Source organism: Pieris rapae, chromosome 1 (genome assembly GCF_905147795.1).
Source record: "Pieris rapae chromosome 1, ilPieRapa1.1, whole genome shotgun sequence".
NCBI lineage: Eukaryota > Metazoa > Arthropoda > Insecta > Lepidoptera > Pieridae > Pieris > Pieris rapae.
This window is the reverse complement of record NC_059509.1, coordinates 11741154-11763251: the sequence shown is the minus strand read 5'-3', so window position 1 is coordinate 11763251 and position 22098 is coordinate 11741154. Positions and strand designations below refer to the sequence as shown.

At 34.0% G+C, this 22098-nt stretch overlaps 3 protein-coding genes across 4 annotated transcripts in view; 1 reads left to right on the top strand and 2 right to left on the bottom strand.

Annotated features, from left to right (window-relative positions):
* Positions 1-77: 77 nt before the first annotated feature.
* LOC110993102 (ankyrin repeat domain-containing protein 12) lies at positions 78-8917 on the bottom strand. Its single transcript, XM_045630171.1, has 8 exons — positions 8661-8917; positions 7605-7881; positions 5047-5180; positions 4716-4888; positions 4291-4556; positions 1671-4224; positions 1174-1568; positions 78-1094 (listed from the first exon to the last, which is right to left on the bottom strand). Exons 1-8 carry the CDS (start codon positions 8889-8891, stop codon positions 802-804), a joined length of 4323 nt encoding a protein of 1440 aa, XP_045486127.1. The 5' UTR covers positions 8892-8917; the 3' UTR covers positions 78-801.
* A 3398-nt stretch (positions 8918-12315) lies between these two features.
* On the bottom strand, positions 12316-15609 carry LOC110993076. The gene is made up of 4 exons (XM_022259167.2): positions 15384-15609; positions 15068-15164; positions 12660-12927; positions 12316-12484 (listed from the first exon to the last, which is right to left on the bottom strand). Exons 1-4 carry the CDS (start codon positions 15501-15503, stop codon positions 12451-12453), a joined length of 519 nt encoding a protein of 172 aa, XP_022114859.2. The 5' UTR covers positions 15504-15609; the 3' UTR covers positions 12316-12450.
* A 1068-nt stretch (positions 15610-16677) lies between these two features.
* LOC110993061 (probable Rho GTPase-activating protein CG5521) overlaps positions 16678-22098 on the top strand; it is a 28038-nt gene continuing 22617 nt past the window's right edge. Inside the window, exons 1-8 of one of the 2 annotated variants that reach the window (XM_045629533.1) lie at positions 16678-16966; positions 17255-17365; positions 17654-17671; positions 18289-18460; positions 18541-19118; positions 19189-19482; positions 19570-19751; positions 20154-20300. In XM_045629533.1, the coding sequence (XP_045485489.1) occupies positions 16861-16966; positions 17255-17365; positions 17654-17671; positions 18289-18460; positions 18541-19118; positions 19189-19482; positions 19570-19751; positions 20154-20300 (1608 nt within the window). In that variant the 5' untranslated portion in view covers positions 16678-16860. The remainder of the gene's footprint in view (positions 16967-17254; positions 17366-17653; positions 17672-18288; positions 18461-18540; positions 19119-19188; positions 19483-19569; positions 19752-20153; positions 20301-22098) is intronic. The other variant, XM_045629778.1, reaches the window with a different exon arrangement.

Below are 22098 nucleotides of genomic sequence, written 5' to 3'. Positions count from 1 at the left end.
AAATAAAATTTGATCTTATCATTTGTTTCATTATAATCTCGTTGGTAGAAACGTTAGGGCGAAGATTAAAGAAACACTTATCAAAATACATCATTTATTCCACTAGATGAGTATTTTCACTCTGGTGCTAACAACTTTCTAAAAGTCGTTTTCAATACCCAAAAAAATAATGTTTGAATTTCACTTGCCTAGTTACCGATTACAGTTTTCCCAATGCATTTATTTAGCATTAAACTTAATTAATGATTGAGGAAATTGTTAATAAACCTCAAAGAATTTCGGATTTCCCATTATTAGTAATTGTCTGTGCGTCAGAAATCTGCACAGTTATATATACAATATATAGGTACGTGCCATTTTGCAAGGTTTAATATAACCCTTGAGTATATCGTCTAACGGATATAACATTAAAACAATATATAATTCCGGATAAATAGCTGATAACAATGCTATTATAAATAAATGATAACAAATGTATCCTGGTAGCAAGAGTTTCAAAGAAGGGTTTTTTTAAGAAGTATTGAAAACGACATACTATTTTGTGCCAAATTAAAGAATATCACAGGAAGACAAGTATACACTTACGCAACGCCATGCAATATATAAATACGTTGAAATCTAAGCAATTAGAAAAATATGTTTGTGGACGATCGCCATATATTTGGGTCAATGGAAATAACATTCATTTCATGGATCAAATAAGAAGGCAGTGTTTTGAGCTTGATTCAAAGAACGATCACAGTTTTCTATTGCTTTGTCAAAATGTACCTCAAAGTAAATTCAAATATTAAATCCGTAAATTTAGCCACTTTGAGCAGTTTTCAATTTAGCTGACTTCGGAGATGCGCTGTCAATATCTGAAGGTGGTTCGGATCCTTTCACTGTAAATGTTACGTAGTATCGCTTATTTTTATCTAATTTTTCGGCTGGTAATGCGATCAGCTGCTTCTCAGTTCCATGCGACACTTCCAGAGTGACGTGTGCTTTGCCAGAGCTTGAAGGTTTCGTGTGAATTTTTGGTAAAAATCCTTTGGACTTTGTCGCATTAGCCGTGGCTGGTTTGGGCATCGTGTGGTGATTCCACTTGTAAGGAACTACAAGAACAATAACAAATACAATGTCATCAATAAATTTGTTATAAAACTAAGTATAATACAGGCTATAAGTACTTACTATAAGCGGAACACGGAATACCAGTATAGGCATGAACAGCATGATAGCATCGATGTGTTTTGCTTGTGCAAAGGCATGGATTATCAGGTATAGCGCTCATCTTGTACAACTCACTTTCCCCGTAATCAAAATCAATTGGTTTCTCCGGTAAATTATCCAAATGTTTTTTTCCACTCTTCTGGAATTTTCTTAAATTTTGGTAAAGAAACTTTTCAAAACTACTGAAAGAGTATTCAGTGCTGCTGTAGCTTCCCAACCCTACGTGTGCTAAACTTGACTTATTATATTCGTCTATAGCCCGTTTAACCAAAACTGCTTCATTTGCTTTACTCGTTCTTATCTGCAGTCGTTTAAGTTCCAATAAATGTTGAAATATTTTTCTCTCACAGTAGTACCTGAAAATTTAGAGTAATCCTTTATTAATACAAACAAATTGCAAGGAGTTTTAATTAATATTCCGTATAAACTACTACTGCTATAAAAATTGGAAAACTAACCTCCGCATATTAGTTTGTATCCTCTGTGTAACTGAACGCATATCTACAGCGTTTTTGTCTCCTGGTTTTCTTACGGGGATTTTGCTATCGGGTTTCCCTTGCATTTTTCCAGCTGATTTTCTCTGTTGATAATAAGCGTTCAGTCTGGGACTTATTATACAACGTTGGATCGGTCTTGGACTCGGTTCAAACCCTGAGTCCATGACACCGCTGGATTCGTAGCCTCTTTCAGAATTTTCACTTTTAGATCGTATGGTAAAACGACTTCGAGATCGTCCTTTTTTCCGAAACCTTTTACGTTTGCCATTGGCTTCTGATTGGCTACAATAAATTTCATTGTCACTTACGCTAGGTATTCTTCCTAAGGAACCTTGTAACAGTTTTCCATGTATTTCTTCATCGTCATCAAAAAATGTTTCATCGATGGCAAATGATTTTTTCAAAATTCCTGGGCTTGACTCGACTACACCAGCAGTTTCAGATAATACTTTATAACTTTCTGTTTCATAAATACTGTTTCTTCTACTCCCAGTTTCGTCGTTTTTTGAAGGTTTATGTATTTTCGAAGATGGCTCAGAAAGAGATAAATTAAAATTTGTTTCTTCAGACCCACTTGGTTCCACTGTTTGTTTTTTATTATTTGGAACCTCTTCAATAATGGATATTATCCCTTTATCGCCTACTGGAATATTGTCACCCCCACTTGTTTGTTTTAATTCCATACTTTTTTCATTTTCTGCTTCTGTAGACACATTAGGGCTATCATCTTGATTGAAAGATGACTGATCCTTAGGAAGTGGTTCTTTTTTATTTTGTTCGTCATCAACGTCTATTTTTATTATTTCATCTTTATTTGAAAACGAAACACTAGGTGAGCTTTTTTCTTCAGATTCTGGTTGTTTACTTTTAGTATCTGAATCAAGTTTTTCTTGTGACATATCACTGCTCATAGATTTTTCAGGTCCTGACAATACTTGGAAAGACTTTTTATGAGGTACATCTTTAGATGCTTCAGCTACAGCTTCGACCGTTGGAGACTTCACACTATCCTTTGTTTCTGTATCAGGTAAATTTTCTGTACTTTTTTCATTAGAAGTAGTTACTGATACTTCGGTTTTATCTACTCCTAAATCTTTTTCATCCAAACTTTTTTGTTCAGAATCAGCCTTCTCTTGTTCAGGTAAAGTATTATCTACGGTTTCTTGAAATGGCTTGTCCACTATATTTTTATGTTCTAGTTCAGTATGTTTGTCATCTCTGTCCCCCATATCATTATGTGACATATTTAAGTTAGATGTTTCAATTGAAACGTTGTTAAGCGAATCAAGAGTTACTTTTAATTCTGAACTTCCATGTTGGCTTGATTCTCGTTCCATATGTATTTGTGCTTCAGTTGTTACCATATTCGTTTTTAGAGATAGGGTATCGGTTTCAGTTTCACTGTATGTCTTACTTTTACTTGATTGCAAGGTTTTTTTCATTTCAGTATCAGTTGGTTCTAAAGGAATGTCAAATGTGACGCTTGGTTCAATGTTTTCTGGCGATTTAATACTTTGCTCATTTCCTGTCGCCTTGTACTTTATAATATTAACACTCTGTATCTGTTCGTCGTTTTCGATATGAATTGATGTCTTTTTGCCTTTTCGCTTTGTACTACGACGTTCACTTGATTCTGTGCTACTTTCGGAAGTGGATTGCGTTCTTTTTTTGTATCGTTTTTTATGTCGTTTATTTTTCTTTTTTTCTTCTTGACAACTAGATAGTTCTGATGAATCATCAGAGCTAGATTTATATCTTCGGTGATGTCTCGAAGTAGATCGACTGCGCTTCGAAGGTTCACTTCTGGACCGGCTTTTACGTGATCTAGTTCCTTTAGATGCTCTTTGTTTCCGATGGCCATGATGACAACATGCTTCTATTTCGGTATCATATCCATCACTAAAACTTTTTTGTTTATTTTCAACTAATTTATTTCTTCGCTCTGAATATCCTACATTTTTGCTTCTTTTATAACGATTGTCTAATGAACTATCAGAGTTAAAATCACTGTCATTTCTAAATCTTCGCGTTTCTTGCAATGGACTAGTAAGTTCTACAACTTCACGTTTCTCTATTCTTATTTTATCTCTCAAATCAATTTTGGTACTTGTTACACGCCGAGTAGGTAAACTAGAAATCGGAGTGTTATCGATCATAATCTGAGTATTTGGTAGTTTTGAAGCAGGAAGGCCACCATGCATTTGTATATATTTTGCCGTAGACCGATGGCCACGTATGGTTGCACAGTCTAAAGGAGTTATAGGCTCGTTTTTCGAAGACCTCGCTACAAAATTAACCTCTGCTCCACGATCTAATAACAACCTACAAAGATCAGCATTGTCTGTAGCAGCTGCAATATGTAGAGGCGATCTGCCCTCATGATTTGTAGCATTAACTTGAGACGGTCGACCATCTAATAGCCATTTAACGAGCTCCCTACGACCAGATGCAACTGCTTCATGTAAAGGCAAGTCTCCTTTGGAATTACGTAGCCATAAGTTAGCACCTCGAGATCCTAAAATTTGAACTTTTCATTAAATTTAGACTATTACGAAACGTTCATACATTAAAATATACACACCAAGTATCCGCACAGTTTCTATTTGCCCCTTAGCAGCAGCTGTATGAGCAGGACTGCGGCCTCTTCGATCCTGTCGATGGGCATCAGCTCCGTGTTCAAGTAAAGCAACCGTTGCATCAGCATGACCAAGAGCTGCGGCGTAATGTAAGGGGGTACAGCCATGAGAGTCTGCTACGTCTACCCTTGCCCCACAAAGACCCACCAAAGTCTCTAATGCCTCTGTATGCCCCCTTGCAGCTGCGCAGTGTAACGCAGTTAAACCGTCCCTAAAATTGGTTTTCATATTTTACATAAATTAAAAATATTTATTATTTTATTTGGCAGTTGGAAATATAAATGAATAAAACTGCTCTAATAAATTTAGATATCATATTTTACATGTAGAACTACAAAATGATCAGTATTGATTTACTAGGACCTCTCACCTGTCAGCATCATCAACTCTCGCGCCAGCTTGATGGAGAGCCAATACAGCAGCGGCAGAGCCTGCTGAAGCAGCCCATAGCATGGGTGTGCGTCCGTCAGCATCTCTAACATCCACTCTAGCGTCGCCTTCTTTTACCAGAGCTCTTAAAACTTCCAAAGCTGCACCACGGCTCTTAACAAAATTTTACAATATTGCATTAGATGAGTATACAAAGATGCTTTTAATGACTTTCATGAACAGTTGTGTCCGTAATAAATAACTAGAAAAAAAAGAGAGTACTCATCGAATTTATATCATCAATAATGTCAAATGTCGCAAAAATATTATACCTGATGGTCAATAGCTGCCGGAGCTCCACACATCTGAGCAGCGTAGTGTAGAGGGTAGCCGCCATGTTGGTCCGGTGTTGCCGCGTCCGCACCCGCAGCAAGCACCGCTCTTAACGCTCCTACTTCTCCACAAACTACATATAAAATAATTTAGGTTATGGGAATATAATAGAATAGGAACAGAGCGTGGGGCGGCCTCTGCTTAATAATAGATATCAAAAAACGAAGAAGTCACCCAATCAATATAAATTTCGTTGCCCGCATTAAAACACTTGCGTATGCGGTGAAATCGTTAGTAAACTCTTGTCTTTAAAGGAGATGTGGCAGAGGCTCAATTATCTACTAAAATAAACATTTGATGGAGAAATATGAGGCTACAATATAAGGTTGGACGTTTGCTATCTATTAGATTGATCCAGCAACGTACTGGATTACATTAAATTATTTAAAAAGGGTCAAGATTTAAAATTAATCGCTCTCGATAACCTTTAAAGAAGACAATCTCTACCAAAATATTCCTAATCAACCTAATTGTTATAATTTGAAATTTTTTGTCTCGTGTATTTTCTTAGTGGCCCAGCGCAGAATTTTTATCGGAGTGTCCATAAAAGAGCGACATAAGAAACTTGAATAGAATACTTAGTTTAACAATAAATAATTTACTGGACCTCTTGACTGATACAATTCACCAATTTATTTGGAGCCAGACTTCTAGATTCAGCATTGGTAACCCTATATCATTATCACATCGTCATTGCTCACTAGACTATCCTGAAATAGGCAAAGGACACCCCACCCCACTCATAATAGGCTTTATATTAGCCTCATTTTCTATTAAAATTACATTTCATAGGTCAAGACTGCCCAAATGATTGCGACATTACAAGGTCGAACGAATCATTATTTCAAATGTTCTACGATTTAGCCCAAATGTTATATCATTAATGTTGACCTCTGTCGTTCTTAGCACAAAGCTAGTCCTAGCTATCCGCTAGGTTTGAGTTCAAGGACCCGACCTTGTTCACCGCTCAATAATGTTGGACATTCCCATAAGTACCAAATCGCCTACGTTAGCCGAGCATGAATCATTTTAATATTTGTATCTGCTCTAGATGAATGTCATGTTTGCCTCTAAGTGCTTGTCACATTAAAAATTGTATTTTGTGTTTGTCTTTACCAATGTATCAGTGTGCCGAGCGTTGGCAAACTTTATCAATAAAAATAAAATTAATTAAATCTTTTAATATTTTTAAATATAAGAACATAAGGAATGCTTGTAGATTGAGCAGTAAAGGTCATCAATAGCAGATATGACACGTTTTTTATGTATAATGAAACAGTTTTAAAAATTTCTAAAGGTTTTATATTGTACATAATCTCTATTGAATTACATAACTTTAGAACTATAAGTCTCGATAGAGATCGTCCCTAAATAATAATTGACTACATTTCAAGATATAAAGAAGCGATTTCCATCAGTGATAAATGATGGGAAGTCAATTCAGAATGTCGGCATGACACCACAGATAACGAGTTAACTGCGCAAGCTAGACCGCTGATGTTCTTAATCACGACAACTGTGTTGAAAGATCTTATCATTACTTAAAGCTTACTTTTCAATTTCTTAGATTCGAGATATTATGTATATTAATTTTGTAATATTATTTACGATATAAGTGAAAATAAGTGAAGCGTAGACAACACAAGATATCGTTATAAGTTGCGTATTTCCTTAAGTCATAAATCCATTGCACTGTGAAAATTGAAGATTCATATTATTAACATAGCTTTTACACATTAAAGAAAACACTTTTATACCGGATTGAAGCTATGTATTAAATAAACTTATAATAATTAAATATAATTTTAAATTTATCCGACATTTCGCGTGCTTTACAGCGTGCGTGGTCATGGTGACTGAAGACAAAAGGTGTTGAATGTCAAAAAAGTATCATAGCTGTAAAAAAAGTTGTATTATCCTCCACCGTGAGTGATTTAGGTAAAAAATAAGTTTTCTTTAATTGAAGATTCATATAAAATAAGGTGCTCGTATATACGTACAGTCTCTATCTGCGACACAAGTGATAAAAGTTACTTGTCAATTCAATAGTTTACTTAGCATTGATGAATATCTATTACGTTGAATCATAGTTTATTACCTGACTAATGACTTATTTAAGTTACGTCGAAAAGTTGCATTTAATAATTGTATATTTTACTCGCCCTAAAGAACAGAGAAGTATTGGCCTAGTGGCTTCAGCCTGCGACTATCATTCCTATGGTCGTAGGTTCGATCCCCGGCTGTGCACCAATGGTCTTTCTTTTTAAGTGCGCCTTTAACATTCGCTCGAACGGTGGAAGAAGGATGTTTTCCTTCACCGTTCCAGCACATGAAGGGTGAAGGAAAACATCGTCAGGAAACCGATTTGTTAGACCCAAAATATCGACACCGGCTTGCCTAAGAGATTTACAAATTATCATGAAACAGATACAGAAATCTGATTCTTTACTCTCTCTAAAAGTGCAAATATTAGGGTCAGGTATTGTACGCCAGTTACCTGTAGCCCAATGAACAACAGTGTGATGCTCATCATCTTTCGCATTGACATCAGCTCCTCCCGCCAGCAAAGTTTGGACAAGAGGTACATTTCCATGTACCACTGCCAGGTGAAGTGGTGTGAGACCGTCTGCATCACGAGCATTGGCCAAAGTCGGCGCAGCCATAAGAACGCGATCTGCACAAGCCGCCCGCGCACTTTGGTTCGTTTGCCCACTTGACGCGCAGTAGTGCAGTGCGCACCTTAATCCCCGATCACGCTTGCGCACCGATGACGGCTAAGAACAATATAAAATACGACTAAATATCTGTCTGATATATTGATAAAGTGCCAAATAGTGCCAATATGCAACACATAAATTATTCGAAAGATAAAAGTTCCCAATAAGATACTTACTACGTATTACATGACAAATAGCGCTATCTGACAGTCGTGAAACGCAAAAATATCGTACCAATAAGTAAGAAATTGCTTATTTGGAACTTATCCGGACATTGTGAAACAGACCCTTAAAAGAATTAAAAACCTATACTACATATAAACTCAGCGAGACATTTACTGCAACTGATAATTACAATTTAATCATGGCATATAAATTATTCTCACCGTATCGTATCGGTTTATGGGAACAATGACAGGTTTTGTAGTACCGGCTTTGTATTGATTGATTTAACCGCCCAGTTGTCCTGACATCGAGCTACGTTAAACACATATTTAACTTATATTTTCATGTTAAAGTAAGGGAAATAATACTGATACTACGTTGAGATATTTGTACCAAATAAATGGCTCGTATTAAAAAAATTAATACTAAAACCGAAGAATTTTATTGAAAGGGAATTGCAATTATGACGAGGGGAAACATTTAAGGACAGGTTGATAGGTTGTTTACAAGACGTTCTTGCAATCCGCGGCCGGTCCGCGTTACATCGCGTGCTCTAATAACACTTTGTTTTTAAGTGCAACCTCTGCATTGTACATTTTTCTTTTATCTGCACAGTAATACGATTTCCTATAAGTAACGATATTAACATATAAATTCTCTAAATAACTTACATCTCTGTTAAGTATATCGACCACAGTCTTATAATCAGCCTGTTGACACGCATACATCAAAGGTGTACAACCCTGAGTGAGTGGAAGGTTCACATCATTTCTGTTCGTAACATTTTCACGTTTTATTTTAGAGCTTTTGTCAAAGAGATCGCTATTACTCTGGACTTTTGGTTTCTTAAGTATACTGGGGATGGTGGGTTCACCCCGGCTTCCGGGTTTAAATTTGTCCATAAGGGTTAGTGGTCGATCGCCATAGAGTAACGTGTAGTTATGAAAGCATGTAAGCTCCGACGAGCGGGCGCGGAGGGCGCGAAGCTTCGACTGAATGTTGACCGTGGAACCCTCGTAGAGCCTGTGGCCGCCCACTGCCCATTCGGACAAAACTGGCTTTGGGCGGCACGCAATAACCTACCTAATCTTATTGTACAAAACCAGGTCACCGTTTCATAAATTTATTGTAGAAAAACGAGGTCTTGAAGATTGACATCGACACCCGATATACATTTTATGTAACTTACAATTAATACAGTTTCAAGAAGTATTTTTTTCTAACAGCATTAGTTCTTTATCTCATCTATGTATTAAAACGAAAAAATCAATAAATTTAATAATAACATATTACGCATATTTAAAAATAATTCAAAATATAATAACTAACCTTAAAATGTAATAACTAAAATATATTATTAAAAGAAGGGACTCCTTTTAATAATATATTTTAGTTAGGCAAGGTACCTAAGATACTGGTTTTGTCCGAGGTACCAGCCAGCTCTTCGGTCTCCTGTGATGTTGACTAACCTTTTTGATATTTCCCTAACAACCCTTATAGCGCTAGGACCCTACGGACCAAAGGCCTCTACACCGAATGGAAAAATAACATTCGAAGTCTAGACCCCTATATTTGCCAACTTTTGCTTTTTCAGCCGCATCAATTTAAGTTATAATACGTAGTATATTTAGACAATACTGAAACCTTTCAATTAAATAGTTCCCATTGGAAGAAATTTCCTTATCCAAGGTTAAATCGTAAAATTTGTGGGGAAGCTAGTCTATTATAGGTTATTATATGGAAGTGCTGTGTTGGATTGGTTTGGCTAGCAGGCACCAGTAGCAGGGGTGTGCGTGACGTCACCCAACACCCCCCTTAGATGGTAATCGCTCACGTAACTCGCTTTGTATCAGATGAATTTGTGTAGCTTATAGCTGCTCTAATAATGTATGTTTACTACATACAATTACAACTTCATTAGCAATATTTAAGGCTAAATAGGCATTTATTCGTGAAATAAACAAAACAATTAAATATACAATATTTACTATCCATACAGTAAAAATAAAAATAATTAAAAATGTAAAACAAATTTTAAAAGTTTGGCCCCTGCGTTTCTTGAAGGCTGGTAGCATTTCCTCGCTGCTTTGCGATACTTATTTGTTGAGCGAAGAGCTACTATCTACTATCACCGATACTATCTACCAGCCAACTTAACTCTTTGATTAGCGCCTATGCACTTGAACCTCACAGTCCAAGATTCTTTACTCCAAAGGGAACAAAATTGAAGTTGGAAGAAACACTCTTACATATTTTGAGAGTTCCGAGACAGAGATGTTAATTTATCGTTGTTCATTTTTGAATTGTATAAATTCAAATATTGTAACCCAATGATAAACTAATGAGTCATAGAACATACACTTTCCGCTTAAATTCACTTATCTGTAAAACCAATGCTAAATTCGCGGGAATTCCTCAAAGGATATTAAATTCTAAACACAATGTAGTAAAAACAAATTAATTATATCTTTTGACACGCTTTAAATTTTGAATTTCTGTAATATTACGTAGTGAGGTGAGACCAGATACAGGGTTTAGTGTATTAGGTTCTTCAGCTCCAAAAACTGGGTTTTACGACTTCCCTCTGGACAGTCAATATAAGCCTCATCTCAGTCTTTTCTTTCCTAGGCACAACTCCGGCTGTGCAAATAATTTTTTGCTCTTGTACATGGGGTTGTTATTCCTCCACAGCAGGCTCTTTTCTTAATATAATTACAGTGATATAACTCTTGGAAGTTTTGACTGCAAATCCTAAGAAATTATTTTCATGGCTCAAATGATGATAATCAGTGACACTGATAATTTATTCGCTGAAATATACCGATGTATAGCTCTTTCAGTTTTACTGACGGGAAATAATTTATAATTCAAAAGAACGATTTTATATCGAAACTAGGTTACGTATCAGGCAAGTGACCTACCTTGTCTCACGATATTTGCCTCTTGTGTGTACCATGTCCACGTCGACGTCCTGATGCGTAAAGAAATTATAAGTGAACTTAATTGCAATATACTTAATGAAATGTACAAAGATGGTAGAAATGATAAAATTTTAAAAGTGACACTACATACGCGCAGTTTCATAATTGAATTTTATGACTAAATTTAACTATTAGATACAAAAAATATATCATTATATTCAGATATATGTTTTATATGTAACTTTGAAGTTGTTACTAAACTATTATATTATATTAGACCAGGGTAGAGCCTTTAAAATAATAAAAAGTGAAAAAAATAATAATAGTAGGATGAAACCCATTAGAAAAGGAGGGGAATATTATAAAAATGAAAGGAAAAATAATTTATGGGCGATCTAAGGTCGGGAAGGGGATGGGGGTGAGGGAGAAAGGGTAAAAATCGGTTTTTCTCGATTTCTGGCAAAACTAAAAATCCTATCGAAAAAAGTCAAATGACAAAGTTGTAGGTAATAAAAAGAACTAAAACTTTTGTATTTACACTTTTTTCACATAACCTCAAAATTTATGTGAAAAATTTAAAAAACCAAGTTTTTGGTTTTTTATTTTTATCTTTTACAAAAAAAAAATTAACGAAATTTGGTGAAAACTTACTAAACGTGAGTTTTTATATGATTTTATTATAATATTTGAAACATTAAATAAAATCTGTTTTACCCTTTGAAATCTGCAGAATACACATAAAGTGAATTAAAAAAAATAGGCACTTTTAAACATTCAGGTTACAGATTTAAAATAAAATCGCATCGCAATTTCTTCATCAATCTCAAGACGTAAAAACATTGAAGGTCGTAATCAAAGGGGTCGCTAATCAGGGCTGATGGGCAGTGGTGAACTGGAGAACTGGTGAATGTGGGTCACCGATCAATTGCGATAGCAAGCTTGCGATTATATGGAAATTAATTGAACGAATCGGGCTTTCTTGAGGCGAGACCACCGGACCACGTTCTTTTTACTGACCCAAATGAGTTTTAGCAAAAAGGCTGGCTTAATGGCTAATTACGCTTGCTACGTTGAGATTTATTATTCTTGGGTTATGTAAATTGAAAATATAAAAATTAAATGCTCATAATCTTTATTAGTTAATACAGATAATTACAACTAAAATTTTAGTAATATTTTATTTCATTAATTATGTATTCAAAACTATTATGGAAAACTGATTCCGTCAAACGGATCTAGTTTTATCACTTATACTGTTCATATATATTATTTTTTATTTGTTTTAGGATGTGTTACAAAAGTTCAGATAAATAATATAATATATCCGACTGCAAGATATACGTTATCAGATAATGTTTATAGATGCTCAAATTCTAATATGTATGAAAAAAACTTACCACAATAATAATCTCCATATCATGATTTTATTTATATCACCAGTTATCTTTACATATAAACGCATTTACTCTTAATGAATAATGAATGAAATAAATTCACAGAGAACAACAAAGCTTGATGCAAGTATACAAAATGCCGGTTGTCATGGCAACACACTAGACGCCTTGCACGCGGTTCTATAAGGAATTACAAAATACATTACAAATGATTATCGGTTCAAATACAACAATAAATATTAACTCTATATTTTCCATAATACTAATATATTACATAATACGCGGCACACAAATACTTTGTACGTGTCTCTTACAACCCGGGAGACACATTTCAATTGACGTATACATATCGTACCTGGAGTCAAAATTGAGAGCTACACATTCAACAGTGATTGTTGTAGCATTGATCCATAGAACAGAGGGAGGAAACTCGTTTGAGCAGGGCCGTATCGAACCCAGGCGTTCGCATGTGCCCTTCCACATCACAAATCCATCTTTGCAGGGATTGGTGACACAGATTGGTATCACGGAGTTGAGGCGTAGAATTAGGTGTTTATCGCTTGAGCATGGACCACGTCTAAATGCCGGCCAGCAAGAGTTCTTTTCTGGATAGTATAAGTAGCCTGAAAGACATTAAATATTTATTAATTATAATTATCGTCTTTGCCCTAAAACTTAAATGGAGATGGGCCTCCTAGCGCTATACAGATGACAGGTCTGGACTGGTCCAAAAGGAACAAGAAACAAAGGAAGACCAATAGAGCGATGGGTTGACGGGATCGAGAGGGTAGCGGGAAGAAATTGGATGACGATGGCACAAAATAAATTAGGGTGGAAAAAGTTGGAGGAGGCCTTCTCCCGGACAGGGGCCGCATCTTAGTTAAAATTGTATTCATATCTATTTGATTTTATTTATGTAATTAGGATGTGGTCTGTGGAAGAATAAAGGCTTATTATTATTATTTTTATCGTCTTTGGCCAGATGTAAATGGAATTTAATATAATGAACACACGGGAATTTAAATTATTTCAATACTTGGAGTATTATTTACAGTTCTACCGATGGCGTTGAATAAAACCTCGACCTGCGCGATGTTTTAGTTTTATTAATAGCATCGGCTGTGAGGATAAGCGTAATTTTAATCGTTAATAATTTTGCCTTGCGGATCAAATTTTAATATAATTTGTATTTTTTTTTATTTTAACCCTCTGCAATCAGCCTCTTGCATTTTATCAGATTATGATATGATTTTAAGGCAATTAGGGAATGCAAATTCAATCATTTGTTATTCCTCCGTAACTCGCAAACTATTAAACTGTGGCAAATCCACCGTTTCTATGAGGCCTCAAGTCTCCTTTTGTATTATTCGGTTGATCTTTTAATGTCCTCCTCAAGAGTGGTAATTTCTATCTATTTAATTTATCGTATTCTGTGGGATGTATGAACGATTCGCAATAGTTAAGGCATGTATAGATTACAGACTATTTCATAAGATACAACAATAAATATCGCTTAGTTGCGTCACTATAGATAACATTAGGTACTCGTAGGTACTTAACTATTTTAAGTACCACTTTACTCATTAGACACTAACTAAAAATGTATGTCATGTATCATTAGTATAACCCACTTTTGCCTCCATGATCGTTTTTATAAAAAAAGTCTTCCAACGTTCGCGTTTAATATTATCGAGTCTTAATTATCAAGAATTTTATGACGGAAATTACAACTTAGTGATTGTTTGAGGAAGTTTGCAGCGAATCACTCATAACTAGTATACACAATAGTTTATAATGGTTTAGAAACGGTCGTTGAATCGCGTTTTTTTGTCGTCGTGTAATTAAAACAGGCTAAAAACACATAAACACCCAGTGTGGGAGTTTACATGTAATCAAAGCATTGTGTTTAGATTTCTGTATAAATAAACAACACGAATTATTTTTAGAATTTTACACTAATTTACTATTCAATTGTAATTAAAAAAGAACGGGTATTTTTAATTAAAAAAGTTCCCAAATGTCACACATTTTGATGCATTGTTATAATGAAAAAACACATTTTTATTTATTTATGTTCGCTTTTAACTATTAGATTTCTCGTTATGTCCACTAGGACATTAATAGTAATTATTGTAGTAAGTAGTAGTAAATAAGTACTAACTTATAGAATATATTACTAATAATGGTTTAATTATAAATTGTAACGGTTTGTTTATTAAATAATGTTATGTGCTTAAATTATGTTTATAATTATCCCGATAACGTATTTTATTCCGCTAAGAAATCTTGTACGTCATGGTAGTGGTTTGACATGCGAAATTTAACCAAAGCGTTGTATCGTCATCGGTAATAAAAATGAATGTAGGAAAACCGATCACCTATTTGCCTATACGTCTAACGTATTTGCGTATAATAATTCCGACGTCAAGACAAACAGTGTTAGGAGTGGTGATAATTAATTCTCTATTAAATAGTACACGTTACTATCACGTCGATGTCCGCCGTTCCACAACTGAGCGTTTTTCTAGGCAGTTTTGCCGCGCTACCACTTTGTGGAACCAGCTGCCCACCGAAGTATTTCCGAACCAATTTGACTTAGGATCCTTCAAGAAAAGAGCGTACCAATTCTTAAAAGACTGGCAACGCGCGAGCCCTCTGGCATTGAGAGTGTTTATGGACGGCGGTATCACTTAACATCAGGTGAGCCTCCTGACCGATTGCCCCTGTTCTATAAAAAAAAAATTAAGAACACTATTTACTAACCAGGCCTACAATCGCATATCCAGTCGTCCTTTTGATCACCGGGATAATAAAGTTCGTTATCACCGCAAACTGATGGCAAATAAATTGGATGACGATTCTGAAACAAAAAATATACCTAATTCAAATATATTCCTTGCGTGTAAGATATATAAATAAATATTACTTAACGTCGCGATATAATCTTTTTATTACATTGCTTAACCTACCTATTTGTAAAGAGCATTAATAACTCCTAACAGAACTATTATATACATATTATTTTACTTATATAAAATAAGTAATGGTTTAAATATTGTCTACAATAATATAATCTTACCTCTCTATTTACTAAATTGACATTTTCTTCAGATTCCGGAAAACCGATTGTATCTTTTGATATTCTCGCTGAATGCACACTAAGCACAAATACTACAAAAAATATATTGTAATAAAACATATTTGCCAACACACGAACTTTATATCTATATTGTTCGTGCTTTAATTAAACGGCTATTTCGCGAGGAGGTAGGGATCGGAATGATTCTGTGTAATCTCTATACAATGAACTCGCGGTCATCCAATAATCAAAATAAAAGTATAGCATAGTATGAGGAAACCAGTTACGGAAATGACTTAGGTTCCTTTGGTAAGAATTATTAAGTTCATCTTGAGGTCGAATAGAAACTCTGTGAAGTGAAAAATTACCGTAATCTACGTCTTATCAATTTATTTTTTCTTGTGTATATGACAGATTCTTATTCTTGTTAAAATATAAACTAAAATCTTAAATTAATATATTCGCGCATATGATGTTATTCTTTAAGGAATCCTTCTGAAAGATATATAAAATAACATAACATTCTATTATTTGCTATTTTAAGATAAACTATAAATGAAATTTAAAGCAACTATGTAATTCGTATTCGAATATGTATTATATATTGTTCTTCTCTTCCATTCTACGGCCTTGATTTGAGAACTGGCAGTAAATGTAAAATTAGAAGCATTTAATGCATTTTTTTTTTTTTGACGTTCTTAAGTGTACATTATGTTACCCACCTGAATAAATGATGTTTTTCAATTTAAATTTGAATTTGTATTGATTAAGTTTAAGTATATCAATAAATTAGCCAACAAACGTAATCAAGTTCAATAACACATTATTTAAATTAAATATGTTTATCTTATACGGGTATAGACGGGAATCATAATCCATGTTTTCTCAACAATCTTCAAAAATCGTTTCACGACCTAAAGCATAAAAATGTATTTAACACTAATTTTATTTAATTATGGGAATTTAGTTTTATAAAAAGTCCGCATTCCAATGTGGATCGCATTATAATATTAAGCACTCGAAAATGTAGAACAGGATCAAATGTGTATTAAATACAAAAATGTATTTATCTTGAAACAAAACTCATTTATAGCGCCGAAATTTAAATTTAAAAAGTGTTTTTTTTTTATATATACACAGCGCACATTCTAGTGGCCTTGTGTCAATGTCATCGCAGAAAAATGATGTTTTATTTGCCTACGTCAGCTTTCATTCTGTCATTGTCAATTGACGTGCTTTTGACACATACAATTTTCAGAATATTTTCGGTTTTCCATTTTCCAATGATCAATCATCATTCATCAGTATTTGTGACAAAGTGAAAACTGAATAATGTAAATAAGAGAACTTAAAAAAATTCATACATAGACATAGTATCACAGTGCAGTTTAATGGTGTTTTAAAACATGTGAAATTAAATTGATCTACTCCTACGATGAATAAAACTGCTTTATAATTTTTTTAACAACTGACTACAATGTTTACAAAAAAATCACACCAAGATGTCAAGAAATCAACAGTTAAAATTCAGGATTCAAAGAAAGACTCTACAACCCGATTAAAACACTTGAGGATAGTTTTAGGTACGGTATTCACAATATACATAAAGATGATGATTACCTTATTTACGACTTTCTCGCCACAACACATAGCGTCTTTACTCCGTTCTACATGTTAATTAGATGTGAATAACTGTAATTTTTGTTATTCTGTTATATTATCATGACAAAACATTATAATGATTTGTGGCCAATGGTTTATTTATAATATACATTATTGTTACTTTTGGTATTATGCATGTTAATACAGTGAAATCATATTTATTAGATTTTGTATGAAACTTGAATGTTAAAATAAAACAAACTTTTCAGAGCACTTTGAAACAGATGAAGCAAAAACATACTTTGAGGCCAATTTTAGTCATGTTTACTTTATTCTTTATGACAACTTTATTTTAGCTGAAAATAATCTTCGACAAAGAGGTGAGATTTTCTTATATTTTATTCTCAAATATGTAATTAGCTGTAGCTTATTTAAAATTATTTTTAGTATATGGATTATTAAAATGAATGAATTAGTTAGAATTTTTGTATTTATGGCCAACCCTCTTATTATTTAATTCCTTCTAAATGTAACAATCGGCTCTATTGTCCACAAAATCAAGGATTTAAATTAAACAGATATTTTTAAAGAGTGTATAGAATTTGTATAAATATTGTTGTACCTCCTACTTATAATAATTAAATATATTCTTCTGTTTTGCCACACAGAACTTCCGTTCCATCTTGGTGAGTTTTGGTGCTTGTAAAATCATAATGATTATTTACTGACTTTTGCACTTCATTTAATAATATTGATATCATCATTCACTGGTATACTGTAATTATCTATTCTAATCATGATCAAAGGAACATCAATAACCATAAAGTCATTGTTTTTTTTCCATTCATTTGATATTAATTTATTTTATTATTTTTATACATAATTTATAAAAAAAATGTTAATATAGTTTAATGGATACATAACCTATACATTGTTTTTGGTCCACCAGGTTAATTAATAATATAGTGAATAGATATAAATACATAAAGAAGCTATTTCAATAATACAAACATGAAATCATTATACATCATTATTCCCGATAAGATTAATCCTTTACACATCAGCAAGTCACAAATTCACTTTGTCATGTGTGTGTCATGGCTGTGTAAATTATGTGATGAAGGTCAATGTTGTTGCAAGTTGTTGTGCTGCTTACATTGTGTATGTCTGCTTAAGATATGTGACTTTTTGCTTAGAAACAAATCTCATTCTGAGATAGCTTTAAAAATGACTGATTTATTATATGTCAATATATGTTAAAGGCTTATTGTGATTTCACTAAAAATTTTGAACTATTTTTTAGTGCACAAGGCTGGTAAAGAAGAGTTAGAAGGTGCATTATCACTTTTAGAAAAAGTTTTATGTCTTTTACCAGAGTTGATAGGTAAAAGATGGCAACTTCACTCATTAACAAGAATATTTTCAAAACTCCTCCATGGAGGAAATTCACATAAGCTTAGGGCAGATGCAATAAGGTTTGTATTGTAGATTTTACACCACCAACTGTTTTAAAAATAATCGATGATATATTAATTAATTTTGCTAACACTTTTAGATTTTTTCTATTATGGTATCAAGCACTTGGTGATAATGCTCCACCAGAAGTACATAGAATGTTTGCATCCCTCGTACCTGGATTACCTGATTCTTGTCTGCCACCCATTGGCTCACCATTCAAACCAAAGGTTTTTGACATAGTGACAAATATATCACAAGAATCTAATGAATTCAAAGTAGATGATATATTGCAACATCCAAATTTTAGTTCAATGGAAAATCAGAAAAAAGTAGTAGTCGAACAGGCACCTACTGGCTTCATGGGAAAATTAGCAAATGTCTCTGCATCAATATTTCACGATACAAATGCATTAAATCCCGTCCAAAGTGTTGACATACAGCCTCTGTTACCTCCAAGCGCTAGTGAGAAAGTTATAGAAAATGAAACAAAACACTACTTTGAAATACTCCTTGATAGTATGGCTACAACTGTCATCAAAGTGCAGTGGAAGGACAGATCACATACCAAAGCGATGAGAAGCTTTGCATTCCTCTTAGAGAAATTTAAAATGTATTATTTACCAGCTATATGTCCACAGTATAATTATAAGAATTCATTATATAAACCTAATCTTGGTAAGTGAGATCAAATATTAAGATTTTAATATTAAAAACCGTAAGCTAAATTATTTATTTAATTTTTCAGATTTGCCAGTTCAACACAATATACTAGAAGACGACTTTGCAATATGCAGAGTAATATTAATAAAATGGGTTGCGAATTATGCCCATTTCATGAAGAAACAAGGCAGCGAGGGTGGCCAACCCTCTTCAATGACAAGTACCGGATCGCACATTGTACATTCAAATACGCCCACACCGGCAACATCATTACATCATGAAGAAGAGACTTCATTTACTGTTGGACAGCCCTCGGACTCCAGTAGAGCTTCATCACACGATTCCACCTCTAATACTCCACATCCCAGCCTGGATTCAGGTATAAAACTTTATCCTAACACAACGCCAATATAAAAAAACACATTTTAATGTTCTAAATCATAATTGTCATTTTTTTTCAAAATAGGGGCAGGAATATATGAAGAGCTGTCCTCCGACCAAGTGGTACGCGATGTTTTGTGCTGTTCTTCAAGAGAACATGTTGACTTTACAATAGAGATTTTGAGACAGGCTTTTCTACTGCCTTTCTCACATGCAGCAGCTGTTCGAAGAGTTATTGCGCTTTACAAAGATTGGATACAGATGAACGTAAGATTTTTTTAATATTGTTGGGCTGTAGTTATAATAAATCAAATCATTATTCCAATTAGACCATCTAAAATGGCACTTTTGAACGTTAAATAAAATATAGAGCCATTTTTTCGCTTACATTGCAAACGCACGGTGAACCCTACGAGTTTTATCAAAATAATGTACTAAGTATTTGAAACGGTCCACAGAAAAGTCCGTGATGGTATATGTCGCGTATATTATCGGAGCTTTCCAGCGACGGAAATAACAATACATAATAAAAACCAGCTTCTCATCAGCATTGCACCCGTGCGAAGCTGGGGCGGGTCACTAGTCAAGAGATAAATGAATCAAAATAATGAGTTGGTGCTAATTGAATAGACATTAGATTTAGAAATTAATTTCCATTAACAATGGCAGGTGACGGAAATTCCTCCATTCCTTTTGGAGAACGTATATGACCAGCAGGCAGGTGGTGAGCCGCAAGTGCCGCCTCGTAGACTGAGGAACGATTCATATTTGGGAGCAGTGGGAAGAGATAATGTTATGGTCAGAGCTGGCCTACAGGTCAGTTCAGTTTTAAAACAAGCATTACATCTACACCAGTTTTCATATTTTCTTCATCTTGCTTGTGATTTAGACTATTTTTAATAACATATTGTCTGTTAGCCGCAGTAATTTAATGCCAACTTGTGACTAAATAGCCTCTCCTAACAGACTAGACTCATTTTTGCATCCGTTTCTGTCATCATTTTTTAAAGTAATTAAACAAAAAGCGAAAAATTATAAGTATATTTCTGCTCATGTATGTAGGTCGTGATCAGAAAGACCACCAGACAAAGTTTCCAGGTCTGTCCAACGCCTCTCTTATGATAGTGTTTTGAGATGAGTCTTTTACATGATTGGTCCATCTAGTTGGTCAATGGCCATATGATCCAACCACAATCATTTTCTCCACGTTCTCATCGCCTCTGCGTATTCTGCTGAATATATCCCCACAACAATGTTGCGAAAAATATGCAGAGTGTGTTTAGTTACGTTTCAGTGTATAATATACATTTCAAATTGAACGTATTAAGATGAATATTATAAATATATATTAAAAAGAAAAATCTCATTTATTTATTTATTTATTTATTCATAAGAAGATTCACAGCACAATACAAAAATAGATGAATATATACATAACAACATGGGCCAATTATAAATCTTCACAAATAGTTTAATTTGAATGAATATATATAAGAAGAAGGTACCTAGACATTTCAAAAAATTTTAGTGTTAAACAAAACAATAACAATAAACAGAAAAACAGAATTTAATTTGTTGACATTGAAAATGAAGTTGAAAGAAGAATGAAGACACTTCATTCATCCTGGTTAAAATAATTTTGTACCAGAGCTCTCCTTGCTGCCTCCACACTCCAAGCGAACATGTCAATGTCCACCGTTGAGTTATTGAATTTGTTTGCTGCCCTAACCATAAAGTTCCTCCCTCTATAATTTGTGTTTACTCTCGGCACGTGCAATATGTTCATAATTCTAAGTGTTTTGTTATATGTTCGAAGGCTTATTTTACTCACTAGCTCAGTACAATCGACTTCGCCAGTAGCAATTTTCATAAGGTAGATAGTGTCCGCAATATCACGTCGTAATGACAATGGTAACATGTGAAAATGTTTACACCGGGCTCTGTAATCAGGCAGCGAAATTTTGGCCTTAAATTGCAAGTGCTTAAGAAATTTTTTTTGGATATTTTCAATTCTATTATTGTAAAAAGCATACTGAGGGTTCCAAACTTGTGATGCATACTCTAAGTTGCTTCTAACATACGCACAATATAGAATTTTCAATGTCTTTACTTGGGTAAAACTAGATGATGTTCTTAAAATAAAGCCAAGCATTTTGGTCGCTTTCCGTACAATACTATCTACATGTAAATCAAATATTAGCTTATTATCATGCAGGACTCCTAGATCCCTAATAACATCGACAGCCTCTAATGCAGAATTTTTAAGTTTGTATGTTGTACTGATTTTATTACTTTTCCTAGTAAATGTCATACAAAAGCATTTCGAGACATTCAAATCCAGCTTGTTTCGAAAACAATAATCCTCAAATCGATTTAAATCTTCCTGGAGTTGTAATGCATCCTGCGTGTTTGTTATTATCTTCATAATTTTCATGTCGTCCGCATATAGTAATATTTTAGAATATTTAAAACATGATAGTATATCGTTCACAAATAGTATAAATAAGAGGGGTCCTAATAAGGAGCCCTGTGGAACACCTGAAGGAATAGACATCCAATTAGATGTATATCCTTGTAAAACGACCGCTTGTGAACGATTGTCAACGTATGACTT